Genomic DNA, 18693 nt, shown 5'->3' with positions numbered 1-18693 from the left:
CTAGAGATCTGAACGGAAGGAGTCATATTATTCCGCTGCACCCACTGTAAGGTTTTCTAACTTTATATGTGTTTATTTTCATTGTTTTAGAATTCATATTAGGTTGTTAATCCAACATACTTGTTAGTAAATCTAGATCCTGGTAAAATAATTTCCAACATTTTGTCCCTTAAAACACTTATCTACCTGTAAATGATGTTTAGTGATCTAAGAATTAGTCACTTAAACAAGAGCTCATCCATTTACTTCTATTTAGCTAAGCTCGAAGGGAATCATCACTTAACTTCTATACACCAGTAGAAGCTATAGATTCCATATTTATGTTCAGCACTCCCACTCAATCATACTATCATGTTCCCAAAATATACGTATCACCCTGACCCAAAAGTAGGCTTAACTAATAAATCAAAGAACATGAATAGCACTCCTAAGTTGAGCCTAAGCATATCAGGATTTAGATTCTTTTAATCTTAAGATCAACTACTGATATTGACTTGGAAAGATACAACGGTAAGTTTATAATATCTTAACTAAGTTCAATATCGGTCCAGTCCAATGTATACTCCATACATTTGAAACTAGTATACTTTACCAATGTCTTGGAAAGAACATAACACTTACTCCAAGTGTAAGCACACATCATCGTTGATTATCACATCAGTGTAAATCCAAAACACTGATGAAACAGGGACTTAGTCTTTTGATTCATATAATCACAATCACATTCCACTGTGTTGACAATACCGTAATTGTGAATAAACATATGATCTGGACTTAACAGATTTTGTGTATAAATATAATAAACATATTAAATTATAAGCATGTAAAATTTAGGGCTTTTTTCAAATATATACTTAAATATGAAAATAATTACATAGAAAACAAACAGTAAATTAATTATCTATACGGAAGGTAAGCATACCGAAATTTAAAAAGTTATTAGTGTCTCCTATATCTTTCTTATTGATATTTATGTTTTTAGTTATATATGCCAAAAGTCTAAATTATGCGGATATTATTCAATTTCTTCTCATTTCAAGAGAAAAAAAAATATATTATTATTTTTTTTTTGTCTACCTTATTTATTTATTTATTTTTTCAAAAAGTATTTATTTTTTCTTCTTAATTTAATTTAAAAGTAAATTCCGGACACACCGTTAATTATTTGGACTTAAAAATAATATTATTGCAACCTACATTTTAAGACAGTTATTTTGACATGTTAAAAGCATATAATATATTATTTTTCTCATCACTAAGAAAATAACCATAACTAAAAGCAACATTTTAGTTTTCTTTATAATTTATTAAACAATAAATAACTAAAAGTTAAACTTAAACAAAATTAGTATACTACTAATTTTGTGAGTTACTACAAATATCTTATTATTTTATATTTAAATTATCTTTTAAACATAATAAAATTAGATAATTAATTAATTACATTATAAAATTCTTGTTTTAATTTTTTTTTAAGTTATTTTTTAGCAACATTTGAGTTACTTTAAAAAAATTTATGAATGTCAATAATTATTACATAGCAACTTTTTAATTACTCTTAATAACTATATAAAAAGTGGAGTAAATTAAACAATAAGATTAGATAGTTTATTAATAAAATTTGTATGCTTTATATATATATAGGGACCGGATTTTGTCCCGTTACTGTACGGACACGGATTGCAATCCGTGATGTACTGTAACCGTCGGATGGGCAGTTACTTTGATCCAAAGGTTGGGGTTCATGTAGGGGTTGATGTAGGGGTATGTAGGGTTAAATAAATGGGCACCGGCTACTTTTTTGAAATTTAAATTTATTAAAAAATGGAAAAGTGAACAGTTACATCCATCAATCAAGTCCTATCAACCTATCAACCGTCGTCCCTCTCCACTATACCATTTCATTGTTATTTTTATTTTGTTGTTTATTTTGTTTCATTTCCATTTTCGTCTCTGCTAGGGCAAAAACAAAGTTCTTTCATTTCCATTTTCTTTTTCATTTTCCATTTTGTTTTTCCATTTTCCATTTTCATTTGAGTTGGTGAAACCCATACTGTACATTTTGTTCACTGTGGTGTACATTACTCGAAGTCTGCCATTGTTGGAGTTGTTATAGGGAGTGTCAACGGTGGGTTTTACACTTTGTCCGTTCTACTTTACATACTTTTCACAGAAAAAAAATACATTTTTCAAGCGAACGTGGTGTTTTTGCATTTTCGTGTACTTAATATCTTCCATTTTGTCTCAGGTGTGGAGGGTGAGGTGTTGCAAGGATTGTGCATTTCTGTGTGGAGGTATTACTTTCTCTATCTCTCTCTATCTCTTTCTCTCTGGTTTTGTGTTGAATGGAGTTTGTATTTCTTTCTCTCTGTCTCCCCCCGTGCATGTGCTTGGTTGTTAGTGTGGAATGTACTGTAAATTGTTTTGAGTTTTTCGTTTTAGTTTTTTATGAATATATGATTCGGTATTTCTATTTAAAGTGGAATGCACTGTAATTTAGGGGTTTTGATTTAGGTATTTTGATTTCGGTATTTGTGAAATGTGTTAGTTGACTTGTTTGGATTTTGAATATTTGGGGATTGGATAAATGGAGATTTTTTGAGCAATATGACAAAACTCATTTCAATTTAAAAATCTGAACCCAATAAAACAAAAATAGTTGTATTGTTATTATTATTATGGCCTTATGTATAGGTATTAGAGAAAAAGATGTTATCTTTTTCAGTTATGTGTACGGTGAAGACTAAAGATATAAATGTATCATATGTTTTTGAGCAACACCCCAAAAATATAATTCACAAGTTCTATAATATTAGGTTGGATATTGTTTTAGTGATCTTATCATTATGTAACTGATTTTGCTTTCTTTCTTGTTTTTGGGATAAAATATGAAAACATCAAGTATTTGTAAGTATGGTACCAATTTTAGAGGCACTAAACTTATTGGTACTGAGCATAATGTCATACAATTTAAATATCCTAATAGAAATAGGAGATATTATCAAACCAAACAAGTTGTGTATTGAATTAAAAACTTAACACAGATAAATTAGGAGTACTATTAAAAATTCGGATAAGAATAATTTAAAAAAATATATGTTTTAAATTTTGTAAAGATATTTGTACTATAGAAAATAAAATTTTCGTACATTTTTGAGACCTTATGAAATTAAAACCCTTTCGAAATTTTTTCACTTATGCAGATAGAATTCATCTTATAAAATAGTATCAAAAGAAAGCTATTTTGTAAAGTAATATAAGTGGACAAGGTTTAGAAGTCCCATTTTGCAACCCCATCAAAGCTTAATGTTCATACTTGAGGAAGTGTAATAAGACATTAGTAAGTACTCTAGTTAGCAAGTAAAACATTAGTTGCATTCTCCTTTGAAGAATTATGGAGTTTTTGACTATGTTAGGTATAGGGAAAAAATGTGGAAGGGATAGAAAATAAGTTTAAAAAATTGTGGTAGATCCTTATTATTTATTCTTCTCAGTGTATATTTTCATGTTCCTTCTGCATCTACACTGAGATGCCTACAATAAAATCTTAATATAATTGTTTCTATATTTTATATTACATATGTTGGCATCATTGTATGTTAAAAGTGAATACTGTATAACTGACTTTGCTGGGATGGTATTGTAATAGTAAATTATCTTACGAAAATATGATAACTTGGAAGCAAAGGGAGACTATTTTGCAACAAGATGAGTGATTTTTATTGTTATTATTACTTGTTTATTTTATTAATTGTTTGTGAACTGCTGTACTTTGCGGTTTTTTTGTTCCAATCAGTAACTGGAGTTGTTGGTTTGGTACAACCCACTCGATTTTGGGAAATTGACATTGCTTTTAATTGAATTTTAATCTTATTTGAATTTTCCTTTTGGGAAATTAGAATTATAACAAAACTAACAATTTACAGAATCCATTATTTAGGCATATTGGTACATTGTACTTAACAGTTTCCATGTAATACATATTATGAAATTATGTTATATGGGAAGAGATGCTTACCTGTTATTGTACACATATAGAAAATTAAGTGTCGGGATGTCATGAATACACTGAAATGTTAGACAATTGCATGAATTATTCAAAGTCTTTGTCTTCCAATATTTTAGTGTTTTGAATGTTTGTTAATTTAAGTTATTTTGTCTTGTGTAATAGGTTTATAAAATGGTATTTAAACGGAAGAGGGGGGCTGCTGCAGACAAAAAGGATGCAGCAGAGATAAAGAAGAAGGATCCGAAGGAAGCTTGGCCGAAGTACTAGTGAGTTATTTGTGGCAGTTATTTTAGTGGTAATATTTTTTGGTTTTGAAAATAATATTTATAATTCCATTCCTTTATTTAATTGATGCAGCCAAGCCAATTTCTATGCTTATGCTGATGCACACAAAGAGAAACCTAAAGCAGATGTGAGTGACTTGGACTGTGTTATGGATCTTTTATTTTTTATCTTTGATTTAGCGTACTTTTGTTAATAATCGAGTCTTAATATTGCAGGTGCTTCGTAGTTTTAAGGAGCAATTCAAGCTTCTTAGCGATGAAGAGATTGACAATTGGGCTGCATACGAAGTCGAGGCTTCCCCCGCCAAGGTTGGTGGTAGAGGGAAAGGGAAGAAGGTGAAGGAGACATTATCTGCTGAGCCAGGGATTGACAACAACGAAGGTGTGGGGGACGTTCAAGTTTCTGGTCGTTGCTCATTCGAGCGTTTGGGGAGAATAGTCCCACTGCTCAACGAGGCTCAAAAAGAAATGGTGAGAAATGGCGGTTTCTCAACATTTTTAAGGGAGGATGCCCCGTACATAGACGCTAAGATAGTTAGTTGGCTGATCGATCACGTGGATCCAACCACTTCTCGGCTGGAGATATTTGGAAGAACAATCCAACTATCCTCCAAGCTGTTTGAGGATGTCATGGGAATCCGGGATGGCGGAGAACCCGTGGCAACCGAAAGTGAGCGTGACCTGGTTGAGTTTGACGTCCTCTTCAAGGCCAAGGACTATAGGTATTCCCTGACTTTGCTGGAGAATGAGCTCAGGGAAACCAGCGACAGTGACTACCTGTTTCTCATTAAGTTTCTCCTTGTCTGTATTGGAACTGTGTTGCTGCCGAAGAATGGTACCGAGGTCAGCACTAGCTACATGCATTCTTTAGTTGACATAAGGTCAATTAAGAAGAAGAATTGGGCGACTGCCGGATATCGATATCTAATGAGCTCTCTACACCGGTACAAGACGAAGAACACCAAAAATGTCTCCGGTTGCACGATATTTTTACAGGTAAGTTTTCGAATTATTGTGATGGTAGTAATTTTATTCTCTCGTGTACTGGTGTGGTAATATATGTATGCACTTTTGTTTGGTGGCAGCTTGTATATTTGACGCACGTAGACTGGACTGCTACTCACGTGGACCGAACTGTGGCTCCAATTGACTTTTGGACCACAAAACACTGCAAGTTAGTGTACAAGTGGATTCGAGACCAGGGTGGTCACACAAGTGGAAAGGTACATTTAGTACTTCAATTTTCTAATGCGTTAGAATTTTATTTGAGAGATATGCTAACTAGTTTTTTTGGTGTACTAAGCAGGTGAAGTTGACTAACACGTATGTGTTACTGCCAAGTTTTGAATCCGCTGCAGTTGGGCAACCCACAAATGACGCAATATACAAAGCTGTGTGTGAGTTGAAAGATGAGGTCTTCCGGCTTGATTTGAAGGTGAGCAGCGCAAAAGAGTACATTGCGAAGGTACTCTCCACTTACCTTGGGAAGGGGACTATGAAAGAAGTGTTGGAGATACCTGAGACGAGCAAAGTTCAGCGCTCGCTGTCGTTCAACGGGGAGACCGAGAAGAAGGATGACGTGGGTGTCGAGGAAAAGGATGGTGAAGGGACGAAGGATGACGTGGGTGTCGAGGAAAAGGATGGTGAAGGGACGAAGGATGACGTGGGTGTCGAGGAAAAGGATGGTGAAGGGACGAAGGATAATGTGGGTGTCGAGGAAAAGGATGGTGAAGGGACGAAGGATCAATTGGAAGAGGATGTTGATGATGTAGAGAGTGTCCCTTCACTTAATCTATCAGAAGAGAAGGTCGTTGTTCCAACTAAGGTGGTTGTTTCTGATGATTCGTTTGAGGTTATGAACTTTTGGGGAGAAGATCTCCCCGCTATTGTAAAAGAGGAAGTTGAGCAGACAGTGAAGGATGATTTTGATGATGTTGCGTTCGAAAGATTCAAAGAATCTGGAGGGAAGGTGATTGGTCCGTTCACTGTGAAGAAGGGTTACTCAAATCAACAGTACGAGTTGTTCTGTTACATTTTCTCTAGCGCCAATGATCCGAGGTAATCTCATGTGTCATGATTACTGTGTACGTAGTTGATATTAGTACATTCGTTTCGTTGTTGATTATTTGTTTGGTATTTCAGTGAAGTGTTAGCCCATTTTGGGAAGGTTGAGGTCGAGCGGATGTATTTCAAATGCATGAAACCGGAGACCGATATATCAAACAGTGTACGTAGAAGTTGGCATTTGGGTGCTTTGAAATTTGTAGTTCATTATTTTAGTTAATGCCATTTACAAATTGTATGAATGACAACATAACGGATATTGTTTGTGTAAATGTCAGGTCATTGATTGCTTTGCTCAAATCATGAATTTTCGAGAGAAGAAGCGCAACGGCATTGGAAGTAAGAGAACTTGGTTTATGCCCACCAGAATTTCGGTATGAAATTTGATATTTAAAAGTGGACATGAATCTTTTGTATTTGTGCTGTAAACTCTGTTAAATCTATGTTTTTATTTAAAATGTAATCTATTATGTGTGCTTATTGTGCAGAGCAAGTTACTTGGAAGAACGATGACTGTGGAGAGGATGGCGAAGGAGCAAGAGTGGTCCACTCTTTATTACGATGCAGATTTGAGTTTATGTCACACTGTAATTTGCATTTTCTTGAAACTTTTGTGTTGAATCAAATGTGTGTAGTTCAATTTTCCAATGACGTTGTTTGTTTTACTTTGTCGCGAGATGGTGGTACCCCTGCGGATACCGATAGTGCTCCGCACCGGTTTGCGGCGAATGTGAGCATGGTTAATACAACGGTGGAAATTAGGGACTCGTTGTCTTACGCAATGCATAAGAGGTCACGTCGGAGCACTGCGTAGAGATGGTATGCACGTGTGTACACGGTTTGCCGTTTTATTAGTGTAATTGCACTAATCTCAACTGTGATTGTTTTAATTTTTTTGCAGCTCCAGACTTTGGACCAATTGTTTGCCCCTGTCAAGCCAGGAGACCTGAATTTCAGCGAGTTTGTAATTATTTCTTCAAGCAAGGACTACCCACAACAACAAAATGGCCACGATTGTGGAATGTTTGTAATGAAGTACATGGAATCACTGTTCGAGGAAAATGAAATATTGGAAGAGGTAATGTAATGTTGATTTCTTTAGTTTAAGTTTTCATCCAGTTAACTAACTGTTTATATTGTGAAAATTGAGTTGTCAATCTATTTTTTGATGGATTTGTTTCTATGGATTTGGTTGTCATGTGTATTACTGAATTGGTTTCCTAATGTACAATGCAGTTTGATCCTATTGAAGCCAGACTGGATTGTGTTGGGAAAATTGTCACCCACGAGAGTAACAAGGCTAAACATGCTGTGATGGAGGGAGTTAAGAAGCAATTTGGATTGAGCAAAACCAAAGTTCTTCCATCAACATCTACAACTATACCATTACGTAGTCCATCAAGGTCTCCTCGAGACTCCCGATTCAGCACAGCGAAGGCCAGGTCCGAAAACATGTGGACTGGCAAGAGCAAGTCCCCGAAAACACGTCATTCTAAAAGGCTGGCCATAAGTAACAAGTAGTATATTACAATGGTTACAAAAGTTACTTTATTTATATATTTACTATGTTCAGTACAATGGTTACAAAAGTTAGGTTTTAGGTCGTAAATTATATTTAGTCAGTCATGTTATATACTTGCATCATACTACTGTTAGGTGATTTGGAATTGCACTAATGTTGGTGATTTTATAATTTACTATAGGGTAAGACTTGTGGTAGTTTTTAGAATTTGGTGGAACTGATTATTATTATTGTATGGTCATTATTACTATTATTGTGAATATTATTTCGGTTGTTATACTTTGCCATTACTATTAGGTTTTGGATTTTTTTTTTACCATAACAATATGTGAAGTACATTATTCTGAAAATGAAACTAACCAATTTTACATTCTTTTTCGCACTATCTGTTTTAGTCCAATGATGTCCATAGCCAAAATAATAAAAATACTTATACTTATGTACTTTCCCATTATTATTGTGAATATTATTACTGTTGTTATATTTTGCCAGTACTATTAGGTTTTGGATAGTGAAGTACATTATTTTCAAAATGAAATTGACCAATTTTACTCGAATTATGTCCAAAATAATAAAAATACCTACACTTATGTACGAAGGCATTAATTCTGGCCTTGGACATAAATTTGGATCAAAAAGAGTAAGTACAGTACAATTATGAGAAATAATAACTCTGTCACACAATTTCCTTTGTAACAATTTTACCACTTCTAAATAATGTAATTAAAGGCTATAAAAAAAACTGTTTTCCAAAAATGCAGTGTATAGAACATCAACCTTTACAACAATTATATGGATACCTCCAACATATTAAAAATTATAAACAATGGTACCAATCTATTCAACATTAAACACATAGTTAAAGTACTGTACAGTAATGAGACATAATAACTCTGGCGTTCACACAATTTCACCATTTCTAAATAATGCAATTAAAAGCTACCAAAATAAATAAAGGTTACTGTTTTTCAAAAATGCAATGTATTGAACATCAACGTTTGAAAATGGTAGCAATCTATTAAACATTAAACTTTGAAAAAAAAAGTTGAAGTATTTTTAAAATGCAAATTAGTGAAACACAACAATATTGACTAAGTTATTATGACACTTTTTGGATTATATTGTGAAAATTACCGATATTTATCTTTAAATCCTAGTATTTCACACTACATTAATTACTGTACTACGCACATATTGACATTCACAATCAATGACGAAATAGTAATTAAGAAATTTTTAATAGAACCAACTTAAATGCCTACCTTTCCTTTGAATTACGTCCTTAAAAAACATAAAATAAACATCATACCACATACAATATCTCTAACGAAATAAAAGTTGGCAAATGATGAAGAGGCAAATAAATATAATGAAATATAATTTTTTAATAATGTTTTCATGGTGCATCTTCTCTTTCTCCAAACTCCTTACTTGGTTTCGCAAACCGAGAGTAGTGTACGAGGTTTTTTAGGATGAGCTTGATCGATCCAACAAAAGTAATCACATCCTCGACTTTCGTTGTTCTCCTGAATTTAAAATAAGTACATCACCATATTTACAAAGCCTAGTTTAAAATATTATTAAGGCGTTCGAAGTCTTACATAGTGCGGACATCCAAAGAAGCGACGACCCGGATTTGCTCTACTGCTAGAAGTCCAAACATAAGCTAGATCACCACAGTAGCAATGGGGGTGTCCCCCAAGTGAATTTTTCCATGAAGGGAAATCCCTCTCGAACCCGTAGGGGTCCTCTCCAGAACCAGCCACCATGTTTTTTTTTTTTAACAAACCAAATTAGGGTGTTAGTGAGGCTTGAAAAGGAGTGTTTCCGTCGACCTTATGGTGGAAATAGGTTGTGAAAATAAATTTAGGGGGGAAACCGAATTTCTTTGAAAACGTTAGAAAGTATATTAAAATTTGGGAGCATATTTCGTGCTGCCTCTCAAATATTTGCTTCAAAGTCTTTGGTGCACTATACTTATATACAAAAAAGTAGTGTCAATCAATCACAAGCAGTCCAATCAAATTAAAATAATATTTTATGTTAACTCTATGAACAGTTAAAAGTACAACACATAAATATTTCTCCCCACATGAATAAACCACATATACAGCCGGTTTAGTTTGGTTTAATGGAATTGTGTGAACTTTCTTATATTTTATGTTATGTCCAAATACACATGTTGGCCAAAATTAATAAACAGACTATGCAATACTTTTTCTGTATTAATTGAGTTTGCAATTTGTATGTTTATTTCTTTTAATCATATGACAACATGTATGTTAATTATTATAAATGTTGACCATACCGGAGTCCATACTCTCCAAACGAACATAAGCTGAAATATCATTTATACGGGGTCAAGTGTTGGGGTACCGGAATCACTACTCTCCCAACGAACTCACCGAATCCAGTTCGACCTGGGGTTGTACTGAGTGACACTCAACCATTGGTACGACTCACAATGTGACTTGCGGTGTTTACGGACCCGTTGACACACAATATGTACTGAAGTTAGCTTTGGGGTACCGGAATCTAAGCCTCTCCCAACAAACTCACCGAATCCAGTTCGACCTCGGGTTGTAGTGAGTGACACTCAACCATTCGTACGACTCACAATGTGACTTGCGGTGTTTACGGGCCCGTTGTGGCACAGTATGTACTCCAGTTCGCTTTGGGGTACCGGAATCACTACTCTCCCAACGAACTCACCGAATCCAGTTCGACCTCGGGTTGTACTGAGTGACACTCAACCATTCGTACTACTCACAATGTGACTTGCGGTGTTTACGGGCCCGTTGTGGCACAATATGTAGTCCAGTTCGCTTTGGGGTACCGGAATCACTACTCTCCCAACGAACTCACCGAATCCAGTTCGACCTCGGGTTGTACTGAGTGACACTCAATCATTCGTACGACTCACAATGTGACTTGCGGTGTTTACGGGCCCGTTGTGGCACAGTATGTACTCCAGTTCGCTTTGGGGTACCGGAATCACTACTCTCCCAACGAACTCACCGAATCCAGTTCGACCTCGGGTTGTACTGAGTGACACTCAATCATTCGTACGACTCACAATGTGACTTGCGGTGTTTACGGGCCCGTTGTGGCACAGTATGTACTCTAGTTCGCTTTGGGGTACCGGAATCACTACTCTCCCAACGAACTCACCGAATCCAGTTCGACCTGGGGTTGTACTGAGTGACACTCGACCATTCGTACTACTCACAATGTCACTTGCGGTGTTTACGGGCCCGTTGTGGCACAGTATGTAGTCCAGTTCGCTTTGGGGTACCGGAATCACTACTCTCCCAACGAACTCACCGAATCCAGTTCGACCTCGGGTTGTACTGAGTGACACTCAACCATTCGTACGACTCACAATGTGACTTGCGGTGTTTACGGGCCCGTTGTGGCACAGTATGTAGTCCAGTTCGCTTTGGGGTACCGGAATCACTACTCTCCCAACGAACTCACCGAATCCAGTTCGACCTGGGATTGTACTGAGTGACACTCAACCATTCGTACTACTCACAATGTGACTTGCGGTGTTTACGGGCCCGTTGTGGCACAGTATGTACTCCGCCGCTTTGGGGTACGGAATCACTACTCTCCCAACGAACTCACCGAATCCAGTTCGACCTCGGGTTGTACTGAGTGACACTCAATCATTCGTACGACTCACAATGTGACTTGCGGTGTTTACGGGCCCGTTGTGGCACAGTATGTACTCAAGTTAGCTTTGGGGTACCGGAATCACTACTCTCCCAACGAACTCACCGAATCCAGTTCGACCTCGGGTTGTACTGAGTGACACTCAATCATTCGTACGACTCACAATGTGACTTGCGGTGTTTACGGGCCCGTTGTGGCACAGTATGTACTCTAGTTCGCTTTGGGGTACCGGAATCACTACTCTCCCAACGAACTCACCGAATCCAGTTCGACCTGGGGTTGTACTGAGTAACACTCAACCATTCGTACTACTCACAATGTCACTTGCGGTGTTTACGGGCCCGTTGTGGCACAGTATGTAGTCCAGTTCGCTTTGGGGTACCGGAATCACTACTCTCCCAACGAACTCACCGAATCCAGTTCGACCTCGGGTTGTACTGAGTGACACTCAACCATTCGTACGACTCACAATGTGACTTGCGGTGTTTACGGGCCCGTTGTGGCACAGTATGTACTCATTTCATCATGAAGCGTACCAGAGTCACTATTCTCCAGACTTTATTACTACAGTCACTTGTTCTCTCAAACTACTATTGTATTCGTAACAGTATGTACTCATTTTAATATGTGAGAAAGATAAAATGAAGAATAATATTAAAAGTATTTTTTTGTTACTTTTTTATATTTTTAAGCTATATTATGTTATTATATTATTTAAGATACCCTGAAGTTACTTTTTTTCTTTTAAATGTAACTCATATAATGTTTTAAATGTAACTTATTAAAATAGTTTTAAAAAAATAAGTTTATTTTTTATTTAATTTTCTAATTTCAAATATAAAAAATTTAAAAGTAGTAACTTGTTTTCATACATTAAATTTTATTTAAATTTAAATATTCTTTATTTATTAACAAAATATATAAAAAAAAAAAAGAAAAAGACTTAAATATTTTAAAAAAAAATTAAAAAAAAAAAGAGAATGTTTGACAAGTTTATTATTATTATTAAAAAAAATATATTTTTACTATATATGTCATGAGTCATATACAAATAATAAATAAAAAAGTAATTGGCAAAAAAAAAAAAAAACGTACAAGCACTGAATTAATATATTTTAAAATTATTAAAGTGAGAATATGTGAATAGCTCATTATTTCAGTTTTTTAATAATAATAATAATAAAAGAGAAATTTTTTCTAACCACAATCAACCAAACCACAACAAAATCGATAATTTCGTTGGTTGGAATTACGTCTTCCAAGGAAAAGTTAATAGGGGGTTGGGTTTGTTCAAATTACGTTTTTCAAGGGATTGACAAAATCAAATTTGTCTTGGGGTTATACCACCTTTAGCCGTACCTAGGGTTATATTAATTATTATTTTGTAATATTTGACAAGACTACACTCAACAATCACATCCACAAGTACTATATATACCCCTCTACCTCTCCTTACTCCTTCACCTCTCAATTTAGTATTGTTTTCTTTCCTAGAAAACTCACTCCCTATCTGTAGACGTATGTATAGGGATAATATAAAAAAAAAAAAAAAGTAAATTATGTATTGTTGTTGCACCGAAGTGAAGATGTGTAAACAAAAGGATTGGTATGCACTACAACCGTGTGTTGTAGGTGCATCAAGGGAATTTCAGCAATTCAATCAATCATCTCATTAGAAATTTTGGTAATAACTCAACTATTTACGTCTATTTTTTTAAAAATTATATTATTACGAATTGTTTCTTAAAAATTTTATGTATGTGGTATATGTATATTCAGGAAACGTTGACGAAGGTTTCGGATGGGTGGAGTAGGGTGGCCCGAACAACTTCCAATACGGGCACCCAAATATGCCATCCAACCGAACCTAAACCTCCAATAAGGCCACCGAGGGATGAGTGTTATCTATCATATTTGACACAACGGTGCGCCATACTCTCGAACAAAATGATACGCGGGAGGCAAATGTCAGCGTTTTTACATTTTTAGGTAAAATTATTATTTTATTATAAAACCGTACTTGGGTGAGTTTTAAATATATATGTCACATCATATGTACTGTAGGAGTTTTTATTAACAAAAGACAAAAATTAATCCATTTTGTTGGGTTAATCCAAATGTTAATCCATTAGTTGGTTGTTCACTTTTATTATTTGAAAATTGTAATGTTGAATACTTTATTGTAATCAAGAAGTGAGAAATTGTAATGTGGTTACTACAAATTAATTAGCATATATAAAAGATTTCTTTATTCTAATAACGTATTTCTACGTATGTCTTTCCAACCCTAAAATCAATTTTCAACAGTCACAGAAATAAATTATATGAAAATATGTTTGGAACGTATTTCAATGTACGTCGGAAAATTTGGATCTCCCATATCTCAATAACTTCAAGTTTGAAAATAACGTACATCAATATACGTGCAGAGTACCTTAAATCGAAAATACAGTACGGTGCAATTATGTTTACTCAATATTTGAATTTAATGAGATAATAAGATTTTTTTTCAAATGTAAACTATAATTTCGAACATATATATTCGTACATTACTTATTTTAATACATTTTGAACCATTTCCTATTTAGGACCACGTTTTTAAGTTGTTGGGAATTATTTAAAAATTGTCCAAATATTGTAATCTTTTTAACCAAGTATGGACTATTTCCTCTTTAATTTGTAGATACTAACTAAAAAAATCAATAGTTGTCTTATCAATATTTAATTTTCTGTGTACGTCCCACAGTGTACTCACTGACGTTAAATGGAGTATTTCCTACACTTTAAATAACGTACGTCAGCGATTTCACAGTGTAACATCAAATCAAACTGACTACATTCTGACATGCAGATCTCATGGGATTCCCTGATTTGAGTTAATTAATATACTATTTCAAAACACGAAACCTACCAGTAATTACTTAAGGAGATTTAATATTTGTTGGGCTCTAATATACTAATATGACATTTTTCTTATTAAAATTTGGACAAATCAATTAGGTCAGATTTAATAAATTATGATAGTAGTACCAACAACGATTATGATGTCAAATTTTAATAAATTATTCACTACTGAAATGAGTAGATGTCACATCACCTTTTTAAATTTCACCATTTAAACCATGTACTTATTATTACCATAACATTTAAATATTTAGGTGACAAAGTATTCATTAAATAATTACTCCTTCTGTGGGATCCGACCAAAATATTAAAAAAAAATCATACATGTCACGTGAATTCTTCGAGTATTGTGCCAAATATTATAAAAAAAACTTGTTTTTATTATTTATTATAATTGTAGGGAATGTTCTATTCTATGTACCTTATATTTTGATCTCTAAAAATAGACAAACATCCTACATATAGTTACTTTATTTCTAATAAAATAATTAGGATTAATACAATTAAGAGCACCATGATTTAATATCAATATATTATAACATTTTATGTTAATACATATAATACAGTTTCATTTTTTTTTCCTTTTTCTCAAAATTAATTTTATAATTCTAAATTTTAATGCATATGGTGCATGGGACCTCACATTTGATCTTTATGTTCAATTAATATTGATTTTTTTTTTCATATATTATTTTATTTAGAAACATTTTGTGTTCTTATTTAAATTTAGGCTAGTAAATTTAAATTAATACAACATTTAACAAAAAAGAAGGCAAACACTCATTTTGACAAATTATTTAGATGGTGTTTTGGCACTATAATTAAAAAATAAATTTTATTCTTAACAACTGAAATTTTTTTTTTTAATAATACAATTATAAGTGTTTGACAATATTTTCAGAAGAATTTTTTTTTAAAAAAAATATAAAAAAAATATAAAATTTTGAGAACACCAAAAAGTTATTTGTCGGAGTTTAATTTCATCAATTTTTTTTTCCAAATTACTTTATCTCATTATTATTGAAAAAACTTTTAAAATGCATTTCTTTTTTATGAATATATTTATTAATTTTTTTATTGAAGTTTATTTTCTAAGAAAAAAAGAAAGAATAAATAAATAATTTCTGTTTTTAGAAAATTACATCAAACAAATATTTTTTAATTTTTGAAAACTTCAAAGCATGTTTTATATTATCATTATTTTAAACAATTTTAAAAAAAATAAAAACAAGACCAGAAAAATTCAGAGTGACTCCTCTTATTATTTAAGATTTGAAAACAATTTTATGTTTTTATAAACTCAAAAGGTGGGTCTACATAAAAATTCTTGATTTAGTTAAATATTTTCCAAAACAAAATCTGGGTATTATTTTGAATTTTAGATTGAAAAATAAAAACACTATTTTTTATGTTTCAAACCATGTACTTATTATTTAAAGATGGTGATGTGACATTTTTATACGGCTGTAATAAATCAATTCACATCATTCATTATGTCTTCCATCTGTACTAATACTTAAAAGCATTTTATTTTTACTTTAATTCTGGAAATTATTATTTAAATCATAAAACCGTACGTAAATTTGTGTTTAATATAAACATGTCACATCACTTAGTACTTTCCCGATATTGCTTAGATTTTGTTTGTGGGATTTGATTCACCTTCTCCTTCTATTAAAATTGGTTAACTAATAAATGGGTAAATATTACCATTGTCAAAATTTATTAACTATTAAATGGTTAAATTCGGAAAAAGAAAACCAATATTATTACATCAACCCAATCACGTGTACATCAACCCACCAACCCACTATATAAGTAAAGGTTATGTCTATTTACTAAGCATTTTTATCAAACCCCGTTTTATTGTTACCTACATCAAATGGACCCTTACCAAAACTTCAACCCTTTTGAAACAAGTCCTCAAAAATCCCCACCGCATCCTTTTTCTTCCACAAGACCCGTAGGTACACCGTCACGGAGTCCAAGACTCCGTTCAGCGTCCATGTCAGGATGTCCTAACTGTGCAAGGCTCGAGTCTGTTCTCCACGAACACGAAAAAATTATAAAGAAGGCTCATTTACGAGCCACGGAGGCCAAGCAAGAGTCATACAAACTCGCGGAACATCTGTACCATTCAGCCCACGCCATGCAAGAAGCCAACACTTCAAGAGAAAAATTAGAGGGTATCATGGATGACATTCTCGACTACACCGAGGTGTCCATTCCCCACTACCCACTTCATGTGAAACAAGAATCACCAAGCACTACTCCAAGAGAAAGCCCTTCACGACCAAAGTCCCCGTTCAGAGACAATAGCCCTCCGTCTCAAAGGAAGTTCCCTCAAGTTATAGAACTTGATTGAACATCCGTTCGGTTTCAGTCGTGGTATTTTTCATATATATATACTGTACTTTTGTTACAACTCATCTCATATGGCCGTTGAATCAACTTTTTGTTAGGCCATTTAATGAGATTGAAGCACTTCTATTATATATCTACTTGTTTGTAACTTTACTATATTATTTTAAGTTTTTTTGCTTTCTGCTTGTTTGCGATTTGTGATTTCACAATGATTCACTTCACTTTTACTTCCACAATTAATTAATGAGGAAAGTGACATTAATACTCCAAAATAAACCAAAGTACATATTTCATAACAAATACTGATCGTACAACATTATAGCTTAAAATATAAAATAACATAACTTGGACACTAACACAGTGCATCATTTACTGTTTTTGGGAGAAGTATCCACTCCTCCTTTGTCCCCAACTTCTATATCATCTCCATTTCGGTCCTCACCTTTCTCAGTCGAATCTTTCACATTGTCCTGTTCGGGTGATTTAATTGCACCGTAACATTCACCCTCATCAAACAGTGAGCAAACAGAATTAAGGATAGCCTCTTCATCATTATCATCATCAGAATCCCACATGCAGGGAAACTCATTAACACAGCAAAGTTCTCTAACTTTCTGCCCAGTGAAGCATTCTCCCGTCTCTCCATGTAGACATAAAGCAGAAAAAGCTTCTATGAAAGATTCATAACGAATTATTTTTATGGACGCATCAGAAGTAGTGTTTTTGCTTACAGCATCTTCGTACGTACTATAGATACCTTCATTTGGTCCATTGAAAATAACCCAGTGTGGACCTGAACTCATACTTGATATATTGTAATGCTAATAACTAAGTTACAAATTAATTTCTCTATAAACTTGATGCTGGATTGGAAAACGTCTCAAGTGTCTTATATAAGTCGTGGAGAATAACCCTATAGTACGTTTTTTAGTTAGCTGTACTCCATTGGGATGTACTCCATTGGGCAAATGTGATGTGTCAAAAGAGGGGTGCTTAAATCTCTGAATTACACAATTAAATACACGTGTAGGCGTATGTAGTATGGTCAAATGTCAACATTATTCATCAATCCCGTTTTTCCAAAAAACCTAATGTCCTACGGTACTGTTCTAACGTACGACGATGGTTTAACTTATAAGAAGATGTAGGTGAAGGGCCCATTAATATCAGCCCAACATAAATAAATCCCCAACATATATAAATCAGTAAAACTACCCATTCTACTAAAAAAAGTCATCACTTTAATACACGTGTACACGCATGGGGTTTTCATAATAGTACTGCGTTATCTTTGTAAAGTACAGGAATGGTTGAATTCATTAAAAGATGTTGGTATAGGCCCATTAATATAAGCCCAATGGATTTAAATGTGAACAACTAACCATTTATTAAAATTTTCTTCTTTTCTTAACATATTTTTTTTTCAAAAACAATAAAAGTACAATGTTTTATTTCGGACGTACGAATATGGTTCAACTCATTGAAAAACTTAGGTGAAGGCCCATTAACATAACCCCAATCTATTTAAATCCCACCACCAAACCTTTCAACTCAATAACATCAACCCTTCAAATTTTTCGTCAAATAACCTTATTTCACAATTACATGTGGAATGAAATTAAAACAATTTGTACTATTATACTGTTATGACGTACGAGAGGAGTTGAGTTCAGATTGTAATATTGAAGAGGCCCATTAATATCACCAACAACTTTAAATGTGATCACCAACTCCACACAACCCTATTATCTCAGCCTTTTAAACTCACAAAATCTAATTTCAATCCCCTCAGCACCCTCTACACCTTACTCCTCATCTACAATTCTTACAAATCAATAACAAGCCAACATGAATGACGAACACACTTATGA

General features: G+C 33.8%; 1 protein-coding gene across 1 annotated transcript; it reads left to right on the top strand.

The window, feature by feature from the left end:
- The first annotated feature begins 1647 nt into the window (after positions 1-1647).
- Positions 1648-8249, top strand: LOC133032355 (uncharacterized). Its single transcript, XM_061106273.1, has 8 exons — positions 1648-5289; positions 5379-5516; positions 5600-6351; positions 6436-6520; positions 6636-6731; positions 6846-6944; positions 7172-7435; positions 7594-8249. The coding sequence occupies exons 1-8, from the start codon at positions 4762-4764 to the stop codon at positions 7876-7878; spliced, it is 2247 nt and encodes a 748-aa protein (XP_060962256.1). The 5' UTR covers positions 1648-4761; the 3' UTR covers positions 7879-8249.
- Positions 8250-18693: the final 10444 nt, after the last annotated feature.

Source organism: Cannabis sativa, chromosome X (genome assembly GCF_029168945.1).
Source record: "Cannabis sativa cultivar Pink pepper isolate KNU-18-1 chromosome X, ASM2916894v1, whole genome shotgun sequence".
In the NCBI taxonomy this organism is placed as follows: domain Eukaryota; kingdom Viridiplantae; phylum Streptophyta; class Magnoliopsida; order Rosales; family Cannabaceae; genus Cannabis; species Cannabis sativa.
Note: the sequence above shows the minus strand (reverse complement) of the source record. Positions and strands in the feature narration are given on the sequence as shown.